The 19,445-nt window shown below is 37.5% G+C and overlaps 3 protein-coding genes across 3 annotated transcripts; 2 read left to right on the top strand and 1 right to left on the bottom strand.

Moving 5' to 3' along the window:
- Positions 1 to 3,503: 3,503 nt before the first annotated feature.
- LOC137747083 (NEDD8-conjugating enzyme Ubc12-like) lies at positions 3,504 to 6,406 on the top strand. Its single transcript, XM_068487092.1, has 6 exons — positions 3,504 to 3,692; positions 4,411 to 4,518; positions 5,193 to 5,301; positions 5,666 to 5,744; positions 5,852 to 5,968; positions 6,072 to 6,406. The coding sequence occupies exons 2-6, from the start codon at positions 4,416 to 4,418 to the stop codon at positions 6,207 to 6,209; spliced, it is 546 nt and encodes a 181-aa protein (XP_068343193.1). The 5' UTR covers positions 3,504 to 3,692; positions 4,411 to 4,415; the 3' UTR covers positions 6,210 to 6,406.
- A 190-nt stretch (positions 6,407 to 6,596) lies between these two features.
- On the bottom strand, positions 6,597 to 9,888 carry LOC137748127 (uncharacterized). The gene is made up of 4 exons (XM_068488211.1): positions 9,533 to 9,888; positions 8,160 to 8,768; positions 7,890 to 8,065; positions 6,597 to 7,511 (listed from the first exon to the last, which is right to left on the bottom strand). The coding sequence occupies exons 1-4, from the start codon at positions 9,535 to 9,537 to the stop codon at positions 6,913 to 6,915; spliced, it is 1,389 nt and encodes a 462-aa protein (XP_068344312.1). The 5' UTR covers positions 9,538 to 9,888; the 3' UTR covers positions 6,597 to 6,912.
- Positions 9,889 to 16,913: 7,025 nt separating this feature from the next.
- Positions 16,914 to 19,445, top strand: LOC137747387 (BES1/BZR1 homolog protein 2-like). The gene is made up of 2 exons (XM_068487493.1): positions 16,914 to 17,311; positions 18,081 to 19,445. The coding sequence occupies exons 1-2, from the start codon at positions 17,087 to 17,089 to the stop codon at positions 18,804 to 18,806; spliced, it is 951 nt and encodes a 316-aa protein (XP_068343594.1). The 5' UTR covers positions 16,914 to 17,086; the 3' UTR covers positions 18,807 to 19,445.

The raw sequence follows: 19,445 nt of genomic DNA, 5'->3' as shown, positions 1-19,445 counted from the left end.
GTTCCAAGTACAGTTCCCAGATTACTCCATTAAATCAATCCGACTGGATAGCGCTAGTAAATTTATGTCTTAAACTTTTGATGATTACTGCATGACATTGGGCATTGATGTTGAACACCCTGTTCCTCATGTCCATACTCAAAATGGTTTAGTAGAATCATTGATCAAGAGGCTTCAGTTAATAGCTCGCACTCTGCTCATGAAAACAAAATTGCCAGTTTCTGCATGAGGATATGCGACATGCTGCATCATTGGTTCGATTGAGACCTATAACCAACCATCAATACTCCTCAATACAACTCGTGTTTGGGTATCAGCCAAACATTTTACATTTACGAGTTTTTGGTTATACTGTTTATGTACCTATTGCACCACCACAACGCACTAAGATGTGATCTCAGTGCAAACTGGGAAGTTATGTGGGTTTTGATTCACCATCTATCATTAGATATTTAGAACTCTTGACAGGTGATATGTATACAGCTCGTTTTGCTGATTATCACTTTGATGAGACAGTCTTCTCATTGTTATGAGGAGAAAATATCGTTCCTGAAGAACGGTAAGAGCTGACATGGGTTGTTCCCATCTTATCTCATTTTGATACACGTAGCACTCAATATGAAAATGAAGTGAAAATGATCGTTCATCTTCAAAGTATTGCCAAACAAATACCATATGCATTTAATGATGCTATGAAAGTGACAAAATCACATATACCAGCTGCAAATGCACCTGCAAGAATTGATGTCCCTGTTGGATAAAATGAAGTGGCAGCGAATGGTTCATCTGGTGCACGCCTGAAGGGTGGTAGACCTCCATGTTCAAAAGATTCAACCTCTCGAAAGAGAAAGACGAAGATACAATTGAATCCAAATGAAATCATTCAAGAAGGAAAAATGAATGACAAATCTACAATTCATGATTTTGTGCTTTTAGAAAAAGAAAATGTCCTTGGTGAGACACATGTACCTGAAGAAACAGAGTACATGAAAGCAAATAAATCTCCATAAATTATGCTTGTACTAATGAATTGTAGGATCAGAATGAAATAATTATTGACATGTTTGCATTCACAGTAGCCACCGAAATCATATTAAATGAGGATATTGAGCCCCACTCTGTCAATGAATGCAAACAGAGACGAGATTGACCTAAGTGGAAAGATGCAATCCAGACAGAATTAAATTCCTTAGAAAGGTGAAATGTTTTTGGACCAGTAGTCCAAACCCCACTTGGTATAAATCACATGAGTTACAAATGGGTATTCATAAGAAAGCAAAATGAGAAAAATGAGATTGAAAGATATAAAACACAACTCGTTGCACAAGGTTTTTCGCAAAAACCTGGAATTGATTACGAGGAGACATACTTTCCTGTAATGGATGCAATTACGTTCCGTTACTTATTAAGTTTAGTGATTTCAGAAAAACTTGACATGCGACTTATAGATGTCATCACCGCGTATTTATATGGAAAATTAGATACTGATATATATATATATAAGAAATTTACAAAAGGACTTAAGTTGCTTGAAACAACTAACAAATCATGAGATATGCTCTCAATCAAATTAAGGCTATTATTGTATGGGCTGAAACAATTTGGATGAATGTGGTATAATTGTCTCAGTGAGTATTTGATCAAAGAAGGGTATATCAACAATGTCATTTGTCCTTGTGTGTTCATTAAGAAATCCAACTATGGATTTGCTATAGTGGCAGTATATGTCGATGATATGAACCTAGTTAGAACTCTTAAAGAGCTCAATAAAACTGCTGAATATCTGAAAAATGAATTTGAAATGAAAGACCTTGGAAAAACAAAATATTGTCTCAGCATGTAGATTGAACATTGTGTTAGTGGAATTTTGGTCCACCAATCAACTTACATTAAAAAAATCCTGAACTGATTTGGCATGGACAAGGCTTATCCACTCAGCATGTCAATGATCGTTCGTTCTTTGGACATTAAGAAAGATTCATTCTGTCCAAAAGAAGATGATGAAGTGGTCTTTGGTTCAGAAGTATCATATCTGAGTGCAATAGGTGCTTTATTATATTTAGCACAATGTACTAGACCATATATAGTTTTTTCAGTCAACTTGTTAGTAAGGTATAGTTCTACTTGAACAATTCGTCATTGGAAGGGAATCAAAGATGTATTGTGATACCTTCGTGGGACAACAAACATGGATATCTTCTACTCAAAGAAATCCACAGATGACCAGGTCCTTGTTGGATATGCAGATGCTAGTTTTCTTTCTGATCTGCATAAAACCCGCTCACAAACTGGATATGTGTTCAAGAATGGAGATACAACAATCTCATGACACTCAACAAAGCAAACATTAGTTGCTACATCTTTAAATCACTCAGAAATACTTGCTTTACATTAAGCAAGTTGTGAATGTTCTTGGTTAAGATCAATGATCCATATATCCAGAATTCATGTGGTCTAACTTCAAAGACAGACACTCCAACTGTCATCCATGAAGATAATGCAGCATGTATTGCCCAAATGAAGTAAGGATTCATTAAGGGCGATAAGACTAAACACATATCTCCAAAGTTTTTCAGTGTGCATGAGCTTCAGAAGGCTAAAGTTATTGAAGTCAGACAAATCCGTTCTAATGAAAATCTGGCAGACCTGTTCACCAAGTCTCTACCAAAGTGCACGTTTCAGAAGTTAATGCAAAGTATCAGATTACGTCGACTTACCAATCAGCTAAATTTGGAAAATGCGGAATCAGGAGAAGATACATATGAGGCGGAGCACCCATGATAAATGCAAGTTATACTCTTTTTCCTTCGATTAGAATTTTTCCCATTGGATTTTCCTATCAAGGCAACATAAGCATATTTAACACTATATCAATAATCCAAGTAAAGTTATACTCTTTTTCCTTCGCTATGGTATTTTCCCACTGGATTTAAACGAGGCAACTGATATTGATATGTGGGCATTTAAGGGGAGTGTTGAAAATACTGGTGGGTTAATGAATGCTCACAGTGATATTGAAAACATTAATAGATTTTTCAATGCCCCACACAAAGTGATATTGACTTGGGAAATGAAAACATTGATAGATTTTTCAATGCCCCACACAAAGTGATATTGACTTGGGAAATGAAGGAGGATCGTTATCAAAAGGTGTGTATTGTAAATTTCAATGTATACAATGTATAGTTAATACGTTTATTTGGAGTTACTCTATAAATAGAGTGCTCTGTATACTTTCAAGATACAAAGAGAACAAGGAAAGATCAATAACATCATTATCTATCCCTCCATCTTTTATTTATCGTCCCCTTGTATTCTAGTTACAGAGTAATATTTTACACCTACTTCGCTCTTGTCACTAGTAAATGCTATCTCTCTGACTTTTACCGATTTATAACAAAAATTATATTTTAATTAAATTGTTTCCATCCAAAACGCAAGTGCATACCGAACTTTTCCTTATCCAGATTGTGTAAAGAAACAGAGTATAAATAATGGAACACCAAAACCACCGCATAAACAAATCAGGCATAAACCCCAGGGAGAGGAGACGATCAATCTTCCAAAGTTCCCCAAGCCCCTAAACGACAGGTCGTTCCCTTCTAAATCTGCCCCCTTGCTCTCTCTCGCTCTCTCCTCACTTTCTCACTCGTCGCCAACTCTTCCTTTGCAGAGCTTCTCTTCTCTACCAGGTCAGTATCTACCCATCGCAGTATTATGTATATATATATGTCTGCAAGTCTCTTTCTTTCTTTTGATCTGTTAGATTTTCTAGGCAATCCAATCAGGGGCTTAAAGTGTTCAACTTTTTTCTGCCCTACCCCCCAATTTTTGATATTTTATTATATGTACCACTTGGGTTTTGGCATCTGATTGGTTGTTTATGTTTGTAAACTATTGGGGTTTACTAGGTATTAGTTTTTCAGAAAGATTTGAGTTTTGTTTCCCTCTAGAAATTTATGATACTTGTTTATGTTGATTTTGATAGAGAACAGAACTTAATTCGAAAAAGGGTATTAATTAAAGGGACTAATTTGTAAGTGTTTGATCACTTTTGGGTTATTATTTTATAGGAGATTGTAATTTGTTAGAGATCATATTATCTTTTGATTCAGGGTTTTGAGTATTACCATTAACCCGAAAGGGTCCAGAAAGAAAAAATAATACAGCAAGAACAAAGGCAACAAAAATAATTGAAGGACCAGTCTCCAGTGAATAGCAATTCTTATAGTTTCTTGATGATGTTTTCCTTGCTTGGTGTGTACTCCATTTGATGTTCTTTTGATTATTATCGACATTATGTAGTATATCGATCCGCCTGGCATATCTTGTATGTTCTATGCCATTGTTTTCCCATGTCACAGATTTGGGCCCTTTGGGGGTAATTGTGTTTTGTTTTCTCTTATTCAGGAGATATGATTAGGCTATTCAAAGAAAAGGAAAAGCTGAGAGCACAAAACGCCAATGGAGCCTCGCCAGTTACGAAGCAATCTGCTGGGAAGTTGCGTCTTACTAAAGGTTTTCCTTCTATTTAATGATTGAATGTTTTAATATTGTGACTGAAACTTGCACATTTTTGTCACTCTTCTCCAAAAAGAGTTTGGTGATTGTTAAGCAGTATGGATCAATTTTGTAAGATGGTTTTCAGTACCATTGATGGTTTACTTGTTTAATATTTTGGGTTAGGGAGGAGTTTGAGTTTATCCTGGACTGAAATTCAATTTTTAAGCCATGGTGCTTATGAGTGGTTTTTGAATGGTGAAATAAAACATCCTTCTTTGTCCTTGGTTCTGCTATAATAATTACCTAGAGGTGTTCAGGCTGGTGGAGTTTTAAGTCAAATTAAAACATTACAGTTTTTAGCAAATGGATTAACACCATGACTGCTTAGCATGTCATCTTTTCTCAAATCAGGTTGATATACGAAATTGAGATGATTTTTTTTCGGATTACAAAGTCTTAGCAAATGGAATGGCAGCTGAATCTTTTCTAGCATTCTTGATTGAACTTTACATGTCATTATTTAAATCAGTTATAATTTGGTTGAGGATACAGGTTTTAAACTGGTTCTCATTCTGAATTACGTTTACTCTTCTTTTTTTTTTGGACTATGCGTGGAGTTGTGTTGTTTCTCTAGATCTATGCATCCGTTTAATTAAAAAAAAATTGATTTCTTGGGGCTTCTGATGCAGATATGTCTGAGCTGAATTTACCAAAATCCTGTAGCATTCATTATCCTCATGGCAAGGATGAGCTGATGAACTTTGAGGTTACAATTCGTCCGGATGAAGGATATTACAAGTAAGGAATTCTACTGATAGTGTACAAAATTTTGATGAAACTTATTATTTTAGACACCTTTCAATTGTAAGAGAAGCTGGTTTCTTCTTTCGTTTCCACTTACACAAACACTTTGTCACACAAATATGTCTTATGAGTATACGTGTGCATGAATTTACAACTGTAAGACACTGGACAATGTGAGTGCCTGCAACCATTGTTTTAGTCAACTACACAATGAATTCAACACGACCACAAGAAGTAATGGTGTTGAAGGATTCATATTGTTGTTCCTCTGGAGACCAAATATATGTGTTGTTTCTAATGTCTTGTAAATTAGCATGACCATCAGTTTTCTACATTATCTGTCCATTTGCCATTACAGAGGCGGTGTGTTTATGTTTACATTCCAAGTTGCCACTATCTATCCACATGAGGCACCAAAAGTCAAGTGTAAGACCAAGGTAAAGCTGCCAAGAAAATATTTTTCACTTAGTTTTGTTTAACTTCATCTCTTCCCTATGATCGCTTATATGAAACATTCTCTTGTACGTACTCCAACCCCTCACAGGTCTACCATCCGAATATTGACTTGGAAGGAAATGTCTGCCTCAACATCCTACGAGAAGATTGGAAACCTGTCCTCAATATAAACACTGTCATTTATGGATTATATCACCTCTTCACGGTACTAATGACTCTCTTGAATCTTGATAGTCCTCCACTCCTGTGATTTGTTTCCATCTGGTATTTGAATGTCGCTTATTTTTGTCTTTGAATTTTGTTTGCAGGAACCAAATTATGAAGATCCACTAAATCATGATGCAGCTGCAGTGTTAAGAGACAACCCAAAGATGTTTGAAGCTAATGTAAGAAGGGCTATGGCCGGTGGGTATGTGGGGCAAACCTTATTCCCCCGGTGCACATAGCTTTCGTTTGGTAGCACCAAGGATTGCCAATTGACATATTATGCTCGGAACGGAAATGTGGTTGTAATATTTGTTGCAGATTGCGGTTTCTTTTTCAATCAATTTAGTTGGAGGCTTAAAAATGTATGTCACTGTAACTTTTTGGAAGGCTTTGAGCATCTTGACTTGCCCAAATATTATCTTGTTATCTCTCTCTCTCTCTTTCTCTCTCAATACCATCAAACTGATCATGTCATGTGACCGTACATTGTACTGTATGCACATGTTGTATGCACGATTTCTCCGCTCCCAGCCCTGTACAGTTGTAGTTTGCTGTATCCGTGCTCGTGTGATGTATTGCAGTGAATTGATCATGCAATACTGCATTTGGGGAAACGCTGGATGACAGGATTTCAATGGTCGTGTGCGATTTCAGATGGCAGTTTTGAAGCATGTAAGTTTTATTATTTCCTAATCAGCCTTGTAAATGTGCCAATCTCAGAACAATTCACGGCATGCTATCAACTCCATTATGCTAAATCAATCACAAAATCTAGTGTGCAAATGGAAATTTGCTATCGAAAATCTTTTGGTGTCGAATTAAAAGTGTATCGCTTCACGAAGCGGCTTCTCAAACTGGTCAGTATTGCAGCTGAAAGCTTGGGAGATGCTAAAATGGTAGTCTCATGTGCTTGATCGCTTCTTCAAACCATAGAATGACTTCTCACGTCATCTCTTCCTCTTTGACACTGGCGATTCTGGCATTTTCGCGGTCCTTTCTGAAAAACAGATACAAAGGCGTGTACAGCAAGCTACACAAACCAAACGGAACTGCCATCATCGAAAGAAGACCTCGTGATAATGCCAAGGCCTCCCGAGTAGACCCTTTAGTCGGATCCACTGATTTTGCATCGTAACCAAACATCTTCTCTGAAAGGATTCCAACGAAGGGAGCTGCAAAAGAAGAGAGTGATCCTTCGAAAGCTCGATCAAAGGCGTAGATCATGGTCCGGTGTTTGACAGGGACAACCTCGGCAAACATAGGACCATTTGCAGCAGTAGCATTCCAGCTGATAGTCAGGCCCATCAGCAAGAGGGTGACCGCGAAGGTGTAAAAGCTGTCTCCTGACTGTGGGATGACTTTGAGTAAGAACCAGGAAAAGGGGATGCCCATGAAGGCGCTGAACTGCGCACACATGATACGGCCTGAGTGAGGATAGATCCGTGACATTCGATCTGCTATTAGTCCACCAAGAAGAGACCCCATAGCACATCCAACAGCAAAAAGACTGAGCAAGGCTGCCGTACTGCTGTGATCAAAGCCTACCAGAATGATTAAAAGACGTCATATGACTTGAAGGTAGAAGTTAAAGGTTAGTAGCTCGGCAAGGACAGGAGAGGTAGAAAGAGAACCAACAGTGGTTCCATTGACATGCAGAGTATATATTACGCTACAGAATAAAAAATATATATGCGTAGAAATTTACGAATCAGTGAGAAATGAGAAGGATTTCAAACTAAAAACCTCATGGATCTAGGCCTTTGATTTCCATGCTAGAAAATTATTGCACTCGAATTGCTCGAGTAGTTAGAAATGAGAAACAAATCAATGTCTAACAAGCTAACAGTAGCATACCAATTCTACTTTTGAAGTATCGTGAGCATAATCTAAACAGGAAAAGAATTTTCAGTAGCTCATACCGATTAATTGGAACCACATTGTGAAGAACACCATGGCAGTCCAGGGTAGTGAGCCAACAACGCCCTGCAAAACAATTATCTGAAACGTTCGCACTTTAACAACCGCCTTCATGGCTGTCCAAGACTCCAGCCAAACTGATGCTGCACTTGTAGGTCCCTTAATTATCAAATCTTCCCTGCAATCACCAGAGCTACAATTTGTTCTGGGATTTGGAAACTGAAATAATCGAGGAAATTAGGTGCAGAAGTGATAAAATGATCGTCTCGTACCTCTCAAAACTCGGGTCAGTAACTATTTTTCTCGGGTCAACCACAAACGCGAAAACAAGGAACCCAATTAGAGAACTAAGTGATGCCATGAGAATGAAAGCACAGCGCCATCCCGGTATATTCCAGTACTGTTCACCAGCCATGAGTGTAGCCAGAACACCACCCCCAATTCCACCCAAGGAACCCACAAGGCTTACCATCCCAAATCCAGCTCCCCTCACACCATCCTTATAACTATCAGCAATAAACGACTGAAGTGCCGGTATAACAATTGCCAATCCGAAGCCATTCACTGCCCTCCAGAATGCAACTTGTGAAAAAAAACGACTTGCACCCACTGCGGCTGTTGACAAAGCCCAGCAAAAAGTGCCCATTGCAAGAACCGCAGGGCGGTCATAGTTAATAACTAGTACACCTGCAAGGGGTGATGCCATTCCCTGTATAAAGTTCCTAATGAATGTCAGATAGCCAAGGTCAGACGGCCCGGCATTGAAAGCCTCACTGACTTCTTTGTAAACAGATGGAAGTAGATTTTCGTCAGCGCGCTCCATTATAGCAGCCAAATTGATCAGAATGAGAGACAGCGAAATCCCAAAAACCTTTCTTGTCCTGTGAAAAGTATATGTATTAAACGATATAGATGCACACTCAACCACTCAATGCAATGTGAAACTACTCCACAGAAATCAGCTACATCAAGAGCATAATTCCTGAGTACATTTTCATCAAGAACACACACAAGCATACTAGCACAGATATTAAAACAAAGGCCACTGCAATCTTGTGTCATACATACAGAAATTGTATTCACTCCAAAATTCAAGGTGGATCAGAAATACAAAGGCCGATTTTCTAAAACGTACAAATTTAAGGCCGTTTGATAACCATTTCGTATTTAGATTTCATTTTTCGGGTTTGTGCTAGATATAAGAGGGAAAATACATGGGGAAAAAGACGGACGAAGAAGGGTGGAAGGTATGTGGTTGACGCACACAACAAAAACTAGAACGTGAAAGCAACTTAAAATTGTTTTCACGTCCCTCCCACCGTTATTCCTCCATAATTCTTCATCTCTCCTTTCTCCCAGGTATTTCTTCTATCTCTAACGAAAAATAAAAACTAAAAACGAAATTGTTATTAGACGAGCTCTTGTCAAAACTATATTGTGTTGAAAACCACATCAATAATTTACATTTGGACATGAAACTCTGGACAAACGGTAATTTGAGAAATTAAAAAAATCGAACCAGACAATTATTGACTGAAAAAACACACACACATATATGCTTCATAATCCACGAATCCCAGAAAAAAAGAAAACAACTTTGGAAACAATCAAGGGACAGCAACAACGTGGGAAGAATCAAACTCACCTCATGGCTTCCAAACTTCTGAAAAAATCAGGTTTCGCCCGAGACGAAGTATGAGATGATGGAAATCTGATTAATCCCCAATTAAGGCCCTTAAACAAAATTAATTAAGAACCCACGAGTGCAAACTCCAAAGAAACCGGAAGGACAAGCCCTCTGCATCTATGGAAGATCTGAGACGAAGCACCCCAACTTTCCTTAAACAAACTGACCTCCGACGGGCTCATCAACAAATTTCCAAAACGGATATTCAAAGACTATGTCTAACATAGGAATCTAGTAAATATACGTTTTTGCAATAATTACGATCGGATTTATTGATTTGATTACAGTTCCTTACGGTCGGTTTCAAAAAGAGCTCGCCTTGGATGAATTTTTAAAATAGCTAAAAGCATACTTAGAAAAAATAATTTTATGTTTTAAAAGTATTTTAAATGCTTTTTATAAAAAGCATATTATGTTTTTTTTATTTAAAAAAGCACTTTTAAGCGATTTTTTAGAATTTATTAATATTTTTATTAAGAATTGATTACAAAAATATTTTTTATAAAAAAGTTTTCAATTATTTTAAAAACAATCCAAATGAAATTTAAGTTTTCGTTGATGGTGTCGTTGACTTTAAAGTGTCAAAGTACAGGGCAATGGGCAAACGTGGGTTGGGTTCGATTTCGACCGTTGGATACCATGGTTCATGACTGACGTTGAAGAATTTGTCCAAATCGGCTGCGTCTCATATGTTACGTCTCATATCTTGGTTGCTTTTAGGCCGTCCACGTGTTTAGGTAATGATGATGTCTATACACAAGAATTTGACGTTAGAACTTTGATTTGGATTAATGTGTGTTTGATAAGTGTGTTATAATTAATTTAACAGTGTGAAGTACAGTTCTATGAATCTCTATCTAACGTTGTTTAGGCTCTCGTCCAAGCGTTAAATAGTTGGTTATCGACTTACCGTCTCGATTAATTTCTAGGTATTTGAAAATTAAGAAATAGTGTCTTGACCTGCTTAGGTGTCTACCTAGTCCGCCTAGGTCTAGACCTGCCTAGGCACTCTCTAAGGTCGCGACTCCCACTTAGACAGAAAATTGATAACTTTCGTCTTTGTTTTTATTTTTTTCAATAAAATGTAAGAGACTTGTTGAATACTTGAATGAACGCTTATTATATACTTGTTCTCTATGTTTTCAATGTTCTAATATTTTATAATCTTTCATTTTATTTAGTAATTTATGTATTTCAATACAATTATATATATATATATATATATATAAGTATAAATAAGCACTTGCTTATACGATATATAATAAATTTGCTTAAATCTGCCTTGTCCGCCTAGGCGCCTGACTAACCGCTTAAGCGCTAGGTCCCAGGCCCCCCTAGCCCACCGCCCGACTCTGTTTTACTTGGAGAGCCTCTTCTCATTATTACTATTAATAAAGACACTAGGCATGATGAATCATAACACAGAATTCCCCAAGCATTTCCTCCATCTTCTCGCTGCTGCACCCTCTCTCTTTCTCTTTAGATTTAGGTCATAACACATTATCAACCAGCTCTTCACAATTACATACCCTATTGACCCGGCTGATTTTGGAGGCATCCGATTACTTATTTCTTAATCAAAAGGCAGCCAAATCCAGTTGGGTGAAACCCAAATACCTTGTAAACCGATGTGATGAAAAAACCAGGCCGGAAATGGGACAGTCCAAGTGAATCCATGCCCTTGGCCTTGCCATGGCTTCCAATTCAGGGCACTGTGACCATGAATTCTTAAGCTGCCTGCACGAGAATTGCCAACAAACGAAGAACAGTAATGTAGGCACAATAGAGCCATTGACAGGTAGATGCTTGATCTATTATTTTTCTATATATGAGTTCCATATTCGTTAACAAAATTCAATTAAATTAGCAGTACATGCTTAATCTGTATGTTGGAATTAGTGTTTTGGGTTTGAAACTTTGAAGGCAGCGTTTATTCATGGATCTTTTCACAATATAAATGGCAAAAATAACACACAAGTTTTAAGTCGTGTGTAGCATTGCTGTGAATAAAAATTAAAATTAAAAAACCATCACCTTATACAATAAAATTATTTGGACAAGGATTTCGTAACGCTAGTTAACTTTTATCGTTGCACACTAGGCTGTCTCCAGCAGGGGGTGGGAAACAAAAAAAAAAAAAAAAAAAAGAAGAAGAAAACCCAAATTTTGTGAGTGGGAAATTAGGATTTTTGGTTTTCGGGTTGGTATTTGGGTCTGCAACCCCGCCTCGCCGCCCCCTTCCCACCAGCGGGGCGGCCACATGGATAAGGAAATCAGGTGGGCTGAGGGCCCCAGCTTGCAGCAGCATCACGTGAAGGGGCAGAGGGCAAAGAAGGGTGGTCCGCACATAAGAAGGAATAGGGCAGAGAGATCCTTTCGGGTGAGCGCACAACAAGCAGGCTTTCTATGGTTAGAATTGGCGCATTGTTGGTAATCAATGGTTGTAGATTGCTAGCTCTTGGGTTATTATCCAGTGTGGCATGTTGAGCTACATCAATTTCCAACGGATCTTTATTATGTGCCCCATATTTTTTGGCTGTTGCAATCCAACGGTCAGTTTTGAACTTTTTTTTCATTGGTAACATTTTAAATCCAACAACTCGTATCAAATGTGATTAATTTTAACTGTAAAAAAAGATCCAACAGCTCATAGTATGTCAAAAATAATTGTGATATGGTAAAAAATATCTTTAATTTTTTTTTTTGTTTGGGAATTTGATTTTTTTTTACATTAAAATGTTCATAAAAATAAAACAAGATAGATTATACAAAAACTAATTCCAAAATTATTAGCAAAAAATAATTCAAAGAAATACAAAGTTAACAAATTATAAAGTTAGGGGTGAGAATTATATGTCCCTAACATGTATATGAAAAAAAACTTACTAACCTCATACGTATAGGTAATTAGTTAAAAAATGCGAGACTAAATTTTTGCTTATTAATTCTTGTTTGTTGTTCAAGAAATTGGACTTGTGATTTATATGTTATTGATAGATAATTAATCTGCTCAAAAGTGTTTTCTTATTTAGTATAACTATAAATCAATGTACAGTGAAGCATGGAATTGACAAGATTGTATATACTTCATCTACTTAAAAGTGTTGACGATATATACGTTTGCCCTTATATTTTATGTTTTAGCTATGCAAACCTAATATAATTAGTTTATGTCCAAAAATGATTATGGAATTATATGCTTTTGATGCAATAAGAAAACATTCAACTAAAGTTTTCTATTTATGTCAATTGTTAGATGAACAAAAATGACCAAATAATTTTGTATAGTTTTGTAGTCACAAGAATCACTTCTCTACAGATATCTAGAATAAAGATGTTGAGCTCGCAAATTTTATGTTCTAGATCCCATGACTAATGTTTTGCTAATGGGAGAATTTGAAAGGTATCTATTTCATTTTGTAGACATTTACAAAGTTTTTTTCACTCTCTTAATCAGTGGGAGTAAAATAATTTATATAATTTTGTCTCTTTTAATCAGTGGGAGTAAAAGATTACCTTTTGTATTGAAAATTTGAAGTTTTAGTGGCTAATACTTTAAGAGTAAATTTTGTTCATAAGTTTTAATAAGAGATCCTGATTTTGTAAACAGTATATCATATTTTACTTATTCTCTTATTATATTCTAAATTGACAGAAAAGTTGGATTTTGTTACCAATGTTGTTGAGTTCTTTTGTGAACTACTTTTCGACTATTGTGAGCTAATGTTTTAACTATTAGCTCTTGATATCATGACTTTGTTAGTAACATAGTGCTTTGAGTTAAGTGTGCATGTAATCATGGAGTGCAAGAAACTGTCCAATGTGTGCCTTGTTTTCCTTGGTTCTGCATTTAGTCTCAAAGTGACAAGTTACTTGAAATGTATGATTGCATACTTTAGTGGATTCAAGTGATCACCATACATATTTATCTCGTTGAGGTATTCTGATTGACATTCAAGTGGGAGAATGTAAAACCATTTTGTGAATGGCAATGAATTATGCTGAGAATAATTGAGGGAATAGTTAACTTGACAATCAAGTTAATGAAATCTCTAGGACTCTCGGTGCCTTAAGGAAATAAACATATTGAAGTCCTAATTACATGCAATCAATTATGGACTTTTATTAACTAAATACAAGGAATAAGAGTCATGATGGGACTCTAATTGATTAGATATGATTTGGGTTGATATCCTTTTCGACAATAGGGAGGAATTGGTTGAAACCTAGCTCTATAACCAAGGAGCAATCCCTACTTCCATACCAACTGAAACTCACTAAAACTACAAGCCTAGTTCGATAGTAGAGTTCATTGAGAGGTAATGGAAGTAGAAGACTACTTCTACTTTGTTCGCAAGGATCAATGGCTTCATCTTTATAACCATGTGTCCTATATTCTACAGATAAGTTTAATATAATTAGTCAATCTCTATTTTATATTGATTTGATTTATTCGTGATCATAGTGTCTTGTTGTTGTGATTTCAGAATATGTCTTACATAGTGGTGAATTTTTGGCGAGTCTTGTAGTTGTTGACGAAGACATCGGTTCGGCGTTGCAAGCAGAGCTCTTGGCAGCTCGGGCAGGTTTGCGAGGAACATGGGAGTCGATCTGCTCTGAGAACCCTCCTGATATGCTTGATGATGTCCTGATTGAGAAGAGTTCTCATCGCAACATTAGTTGATGTTGATGTAACTTTAATGCTTTTTGAGGATAACTAACTATAGTTAAGTTGTTTTGCGCAGACACTCTTTTTCCTTCGATTAGGTTAAAATTCCCGGCAAGGGTTTTTATCGAGGCCCTTTTATGCACACTATCCTCTTGCTTTGTACGTTTTCTCCTCTTTAATGAATAATGTACTTCTTTAAAAAAAATTTAGGATTTCCCACCCTTGGGTTAGGGATAGCCTAAGACTCCTTTATATTAACTATTTATTAAAAAAACAAAACAATTTGGAAAAAAAAAAAAAAAGTAAATGATGAAATGGTAATTAACTTTAGGAAGATTTTATTCCTTTTTTTTTTTTTTTTTTTTTTTTTTTTTGGGGGGGGGGGGGCTATAATGATAGATTTATTTGTTGCTGGGGATGGTTTGGGCCTAATGGACCCCACGTGGTCTCTTGGACCAATGGAGAAGACCAAAATAATCCCTTCCTACTTTCCGGAAAAACGAAGACACGGGCGTTGGTCCCCGCATAAACGGCACGTGTGCCAGGTCTTGTTGCCTTCACGCCCCCAACGACTTGACTCGGCTACTGGCCAGCAGCCCAGCAGCTAGCTCGCTTAATTAGCTGGATCCCCAGCTGATTGTTAATTCATTTAAATTTAAGAGTTAATTAAAAGCTTAGTTGTTAATTGTTCTTCTGATACATTTCGTGACATCCTTCGTTTGTTGCACGTAATTCGAAATAGTCAAGCAACGACGGTTGACCACGGATAGTCTGGTGCCGTGGCATTGCATTCAAAACCGAAGGGTGTGAATCTTATGTTTCTACTGTTGAGATGAATCAGTTTCGAGTAATGTTAGAAAAATAAAATTATTTAGATCAAATTGTATAAATTAATTATTGATTATTTAATTATTATTTTTGTAGATTGAAATTCGGAGATAATTCTAGTTCTCATTGTAGCAGCTTCATTAGAAATGTATTTCTAACTTGTATTAAAAAAACAAAAAAACAAAAAAAAAATAAAACAAAAAGGACAAGAAAAAGAGATTAGGTGGGAACCACAGTCACGTGGACAGCCACTGGTGGACACGTCAAAGGTCGTCGTGGTCCCCGCCGTAGATGGCTGAGTTGGGGTGGCGTGGGGACTTTGAGTGGGGGGACCTGGAGGGGTTTTGCTATAATTTTGTATATATGTTTCTGTGTCGCACGTGTGGAGGCGACTGCCAGGGCAGTGGCTTGTGAATTTTTGAGCTCATTGTTTGTCTGTAACTGTACCGTTCAAACTGAACATCACGTCATGACTCCACAGGAAACCCTGAAGACCGGAGAGACAGCATCTTTTTAATCATCTCCGTACTCGAGAAAACTAATAGAACCTTAACAAGTCTTTATAATCCGATCATTGATAACCTAAGTTTGATGTTTTTTAATTGATTTGCAAAGAACATTTATAACATTTCATGACAATATAACGAGTGAGATCCTCAAACGTCTCTTTAGATGAGCTCAATTATAGATTAATAGTACTGATTTTCATCGCAAGAAACTTAACCCATTTTATTTCTAATCAATTAAACATGATATTGAATTGGGCCATGACCCGTTATTTTCAAAGACAACGGCAATGCACATCAAACTCACCCCTTTGCCATAAGATATGGGGGTTTTTTTTCCAGTTTTTTTTATTTTTTTTATTTTACGTTGTCAGTGTTAAATTTGTTATCTTATCAAACTATCAAATACAAATAAAGCTCAAATCTACAAAATGAATCCCAAATCAAAAGGCCCAACCTAAAGATTGAGCAAAAACAAACAAAAAACAAAAAACCCTAAAAACACAGACGCCCTAACCACGAACCCCCGCCCCTTGTAGTCACCGGAATCCAACCAAACGAAGCTTCCAAAGCGGAAATCAAGAAGATTACACCCTCCTCCATCATGCCACAAAATCCAAGTCCGCATCCATCAAGTAAATGAAACTCATGGGAGGAACATCCCACAAAGTAATCGTGCCAACAAAGGCACATAGGTGGAAGATGGTGGTGTGATCCCCCGAGCAGACGTTCTACACACCTTCAAGGAGAGCCGCGAAACGCCGTTAGACAATATGGTTGAAGATCTAAAAAATAGTGGGATAGAGAGAGGCCATAACCCAAGGGGATAGGTAGAAGATAGTCTGAAAAGAGTCATGGATGTCGGAAGACAGCAGAGGGAGAGAGATTGATCTTAATTGGAATTACTACCCAAAATTTGGATTCCATGAGAAAATCCCATCTCACTAACATTAAACAATAATCCCCAATTATCCTGAAGAAACCCTAATTACCCTATTCTCATGAAAAAAAATTGCCTTCCAAATCCAATTTGCACGATATGCGTGAATAAACCCTAAATTATCCTAATGAAACCTTAATTACCCTTTCAAAGGGCATTATTATATGAAGAGGAGAAATGCCACTCGGATTCTTTAGTGAGAAATACAAACGAGACTCTCAAAAGTAAAATTCTCTATAAACTCTCTGATATGTCATATTTTAAATATAATATTTTATAATATTGATATAAAATAACATTAAATTGTGAGCTAAAAGACAATTAATATTTTGGGACTTTTTTTTTTCTTTTTTATTTGTGGCAATTCTCTTCTTACAATAATACTCCCCTTGAATAAAGAGAGCACTTTCCTCGTGAGACAGCCACAAGAATACTGCTTCCCTCTTCTCTTCCCTTCCCTTCCCACTGCAGCTCGCCATACCCCCTCCCTCTCTATCTCCCACGAGAAAACAGAATCTAGAGGGAGAAATCTCAGAAAGGAAGGAGGTGGTCGACCAGGAAAAGCTAAAATGACAGGCGGTGGGTCGTCGGGGAGGTTGCCAACATGGAAAGAGAGAGAGAACAACAAGAGGAGAGAGAGGAGGAGGAGAGCCATTGCTGCCAAGATATATTCTGGGCTCAGAGCTCAGGGAAGCTACAAGCTTCCCAAGCACTGCGATAACAACGAGGTCTTGAAGGCTCTCTGTGCTGAAGCTGGCTGGGTTGTGGAAGAAGATGGCACCACCTACCGCAAGGTTTGTGGGATTTCATTTGACTGTTATGCAGATTCAGCTGAATCGCCTTTTTTTCTTTTTTTTTTTTTTTTAATTGGGGTTCTGCTTTTGCTTTTGGCTTTTGGGTATCATAGATCTCTGCATGCAATTCATAGTGGACTTGGTTTTGGTTGATTTTGTGAATCCTTGCCTTCGTGTTGAATCCCAGTTGGATTTTGGTCTTTGATGATCATTGGATAAGGAGGTGTGGATTGAAACTTGGTGATTCCAGCTTATTGAGCTTGTTTTTTGTTAATCTTAATTAGTGGGAAGCTTTTAATTGTTTGAATGAATTTGTTCTTTGTTTCACAAATTAATCTATACCACAAAATAACAAAACCCTCTTCGTTTTTGTATATCTCTTTCTCTGTTTTGGTTCCGATATGAGTTAGGATCTGGATATCATGAATTGGGTCTCTATCTACTTCTCTAGATTTAGAAAAGGGATTATGAGTTTGTCTTGGTTTGTTGAAAGTTAAGATTTAGTCATGCAATTTTGTTTTCAATCTTTTGTGAGATCTCCAATGTTTGTTCCCGAAAATATCCGTTTTTCTTTGCTCTAAGGATTCAGGAGGTCATCAATTTACTCTGCTCCACGTGCCAATATATTGAATTTCAATTGACATTAGGGGAAAACCCATGATATTTAGAGCTACATTTGCTTATATTGCTTTCTGTTAATCAGTTTCTTCGTTCATATTGTATCATTGTTTGTTGAATTTGGGTGCTGAAATGCTTGTTTTGGTTGCAGGGATGCAAGCCATCTCTAATGGAAATTGCAGGCACTCCAACAAATATGAGTGCGTGCTCTTCTATTCTACAAAGTCCACAATCCTCAGCTTTCCCAAGTCCCGTACCATCTTACCATGCCAGTCCATCCTCCTCCTCTTTTCCAAGTCCTGCTCGTTTCGAGGGAAACCCCTCCTCTTACCTTCTTCCGTTCCTGCGCAACATAGCTTCCATTCCCACAAATCTTCCTCCTCTTAGAATATCCAATAGTGCTCCTGTAACTCCACCTCTTTCTTCCCCAACCTCTAGAGGTTCAAAGAGAAAACCTGATTGGGACTCCCTTACTAATGGTTGCATAAACTCCCTGCACCACCCTCTTTTTGCAGCCTCTGCCCCTTCAAGTCCTACGCGTCGCCACCATCTTACACCTGCCACAATACCAGAATGTGATGAGTCTGATGCTTCCACTGTGGACTCTGGTCGTTGGGTCAGTTTTCAGACAGGGGCGCCCTCAGTTGCTCCGCCTTCGCCCACATTTAATCTTATGAAACCTGTGGCTGAGCAGAATGTTCTTAAGAATGCTGTTGAAGCCCATGTGGGGATGGGATGGGGGAGCACTGCAGAGAGGGGACGAGGCTCGGAGTTTGAGTTTGAGAGTGGCACAGTGAAAGCTTGGGAGGGTGAGAGAATACATGAGGTAGGAGCGGATGATCTGGAGCTCACACTTGGAAATGGGAAGAACCATTAAGCATCACTCGAAGCTTTAGCTTGAGAATGCATAAAATCAGGGGGGAATATCTTAACATGTTGTGTGCATTTCTCAGTGGTAATTGGTTTTCTTTGGCAGCTGAGTAGAGCATCGCTTGGTGTGTACTTTGGTTCTGCTACCACTGGGAGACATCAAAATCATATTTGGTGCATTATGTATTTCTTTAAATGTACAGCTTACTCTCTCGTGGAGCATTACAGGAATCAATTCCTATTGAATTTGTTGGTTAAAGAGGGAATTTCCGAGCACTCTTCACCGAAGGCCTGCAATTCTGAATCTGAAATACTCCATGTGTGGGAAAGAGAATCAAGCAAGAACTTGAAATCGGGGGTGTTAGTTCCCCTCGATATGTTTGAAGTTTCTTCTTCAATTCTTCACTGATAGACCCCTTCTCAAGTTGTCATCAGTGGGATTATTTCACCAGCTTCAAACACAGAGAATGCATCACATCTTCTCGCGAGCTATGTATTCATTTGTAGACTCTATTGGACACCCCATGCCCAAATTTCTTGAAGGTAGTTAAAATTATTAGATCTATCTTGTTAGAAACTTCTCTATTTCCTTGACCTTCTAGTACTGTATTATTAGCAATTCATGACACCAAAATCTTTCAGTCCA

Source organism: Pyrus communis, chromosome 10 (assembly GCF_963583255.1).
Source record: "Pyrus communis chromosome 10, drPyrComm1.1, whole genome shotgun sequence".
NCBI lineage: Eukaryota > Viridiplantae > Streptophyta > Magnoliopsida > Rosales > Rosaceae > Pyrus > Pyrus communis.
This window is presented reverse-complemented; position numbering and strand designations above follow the sequence as displayed.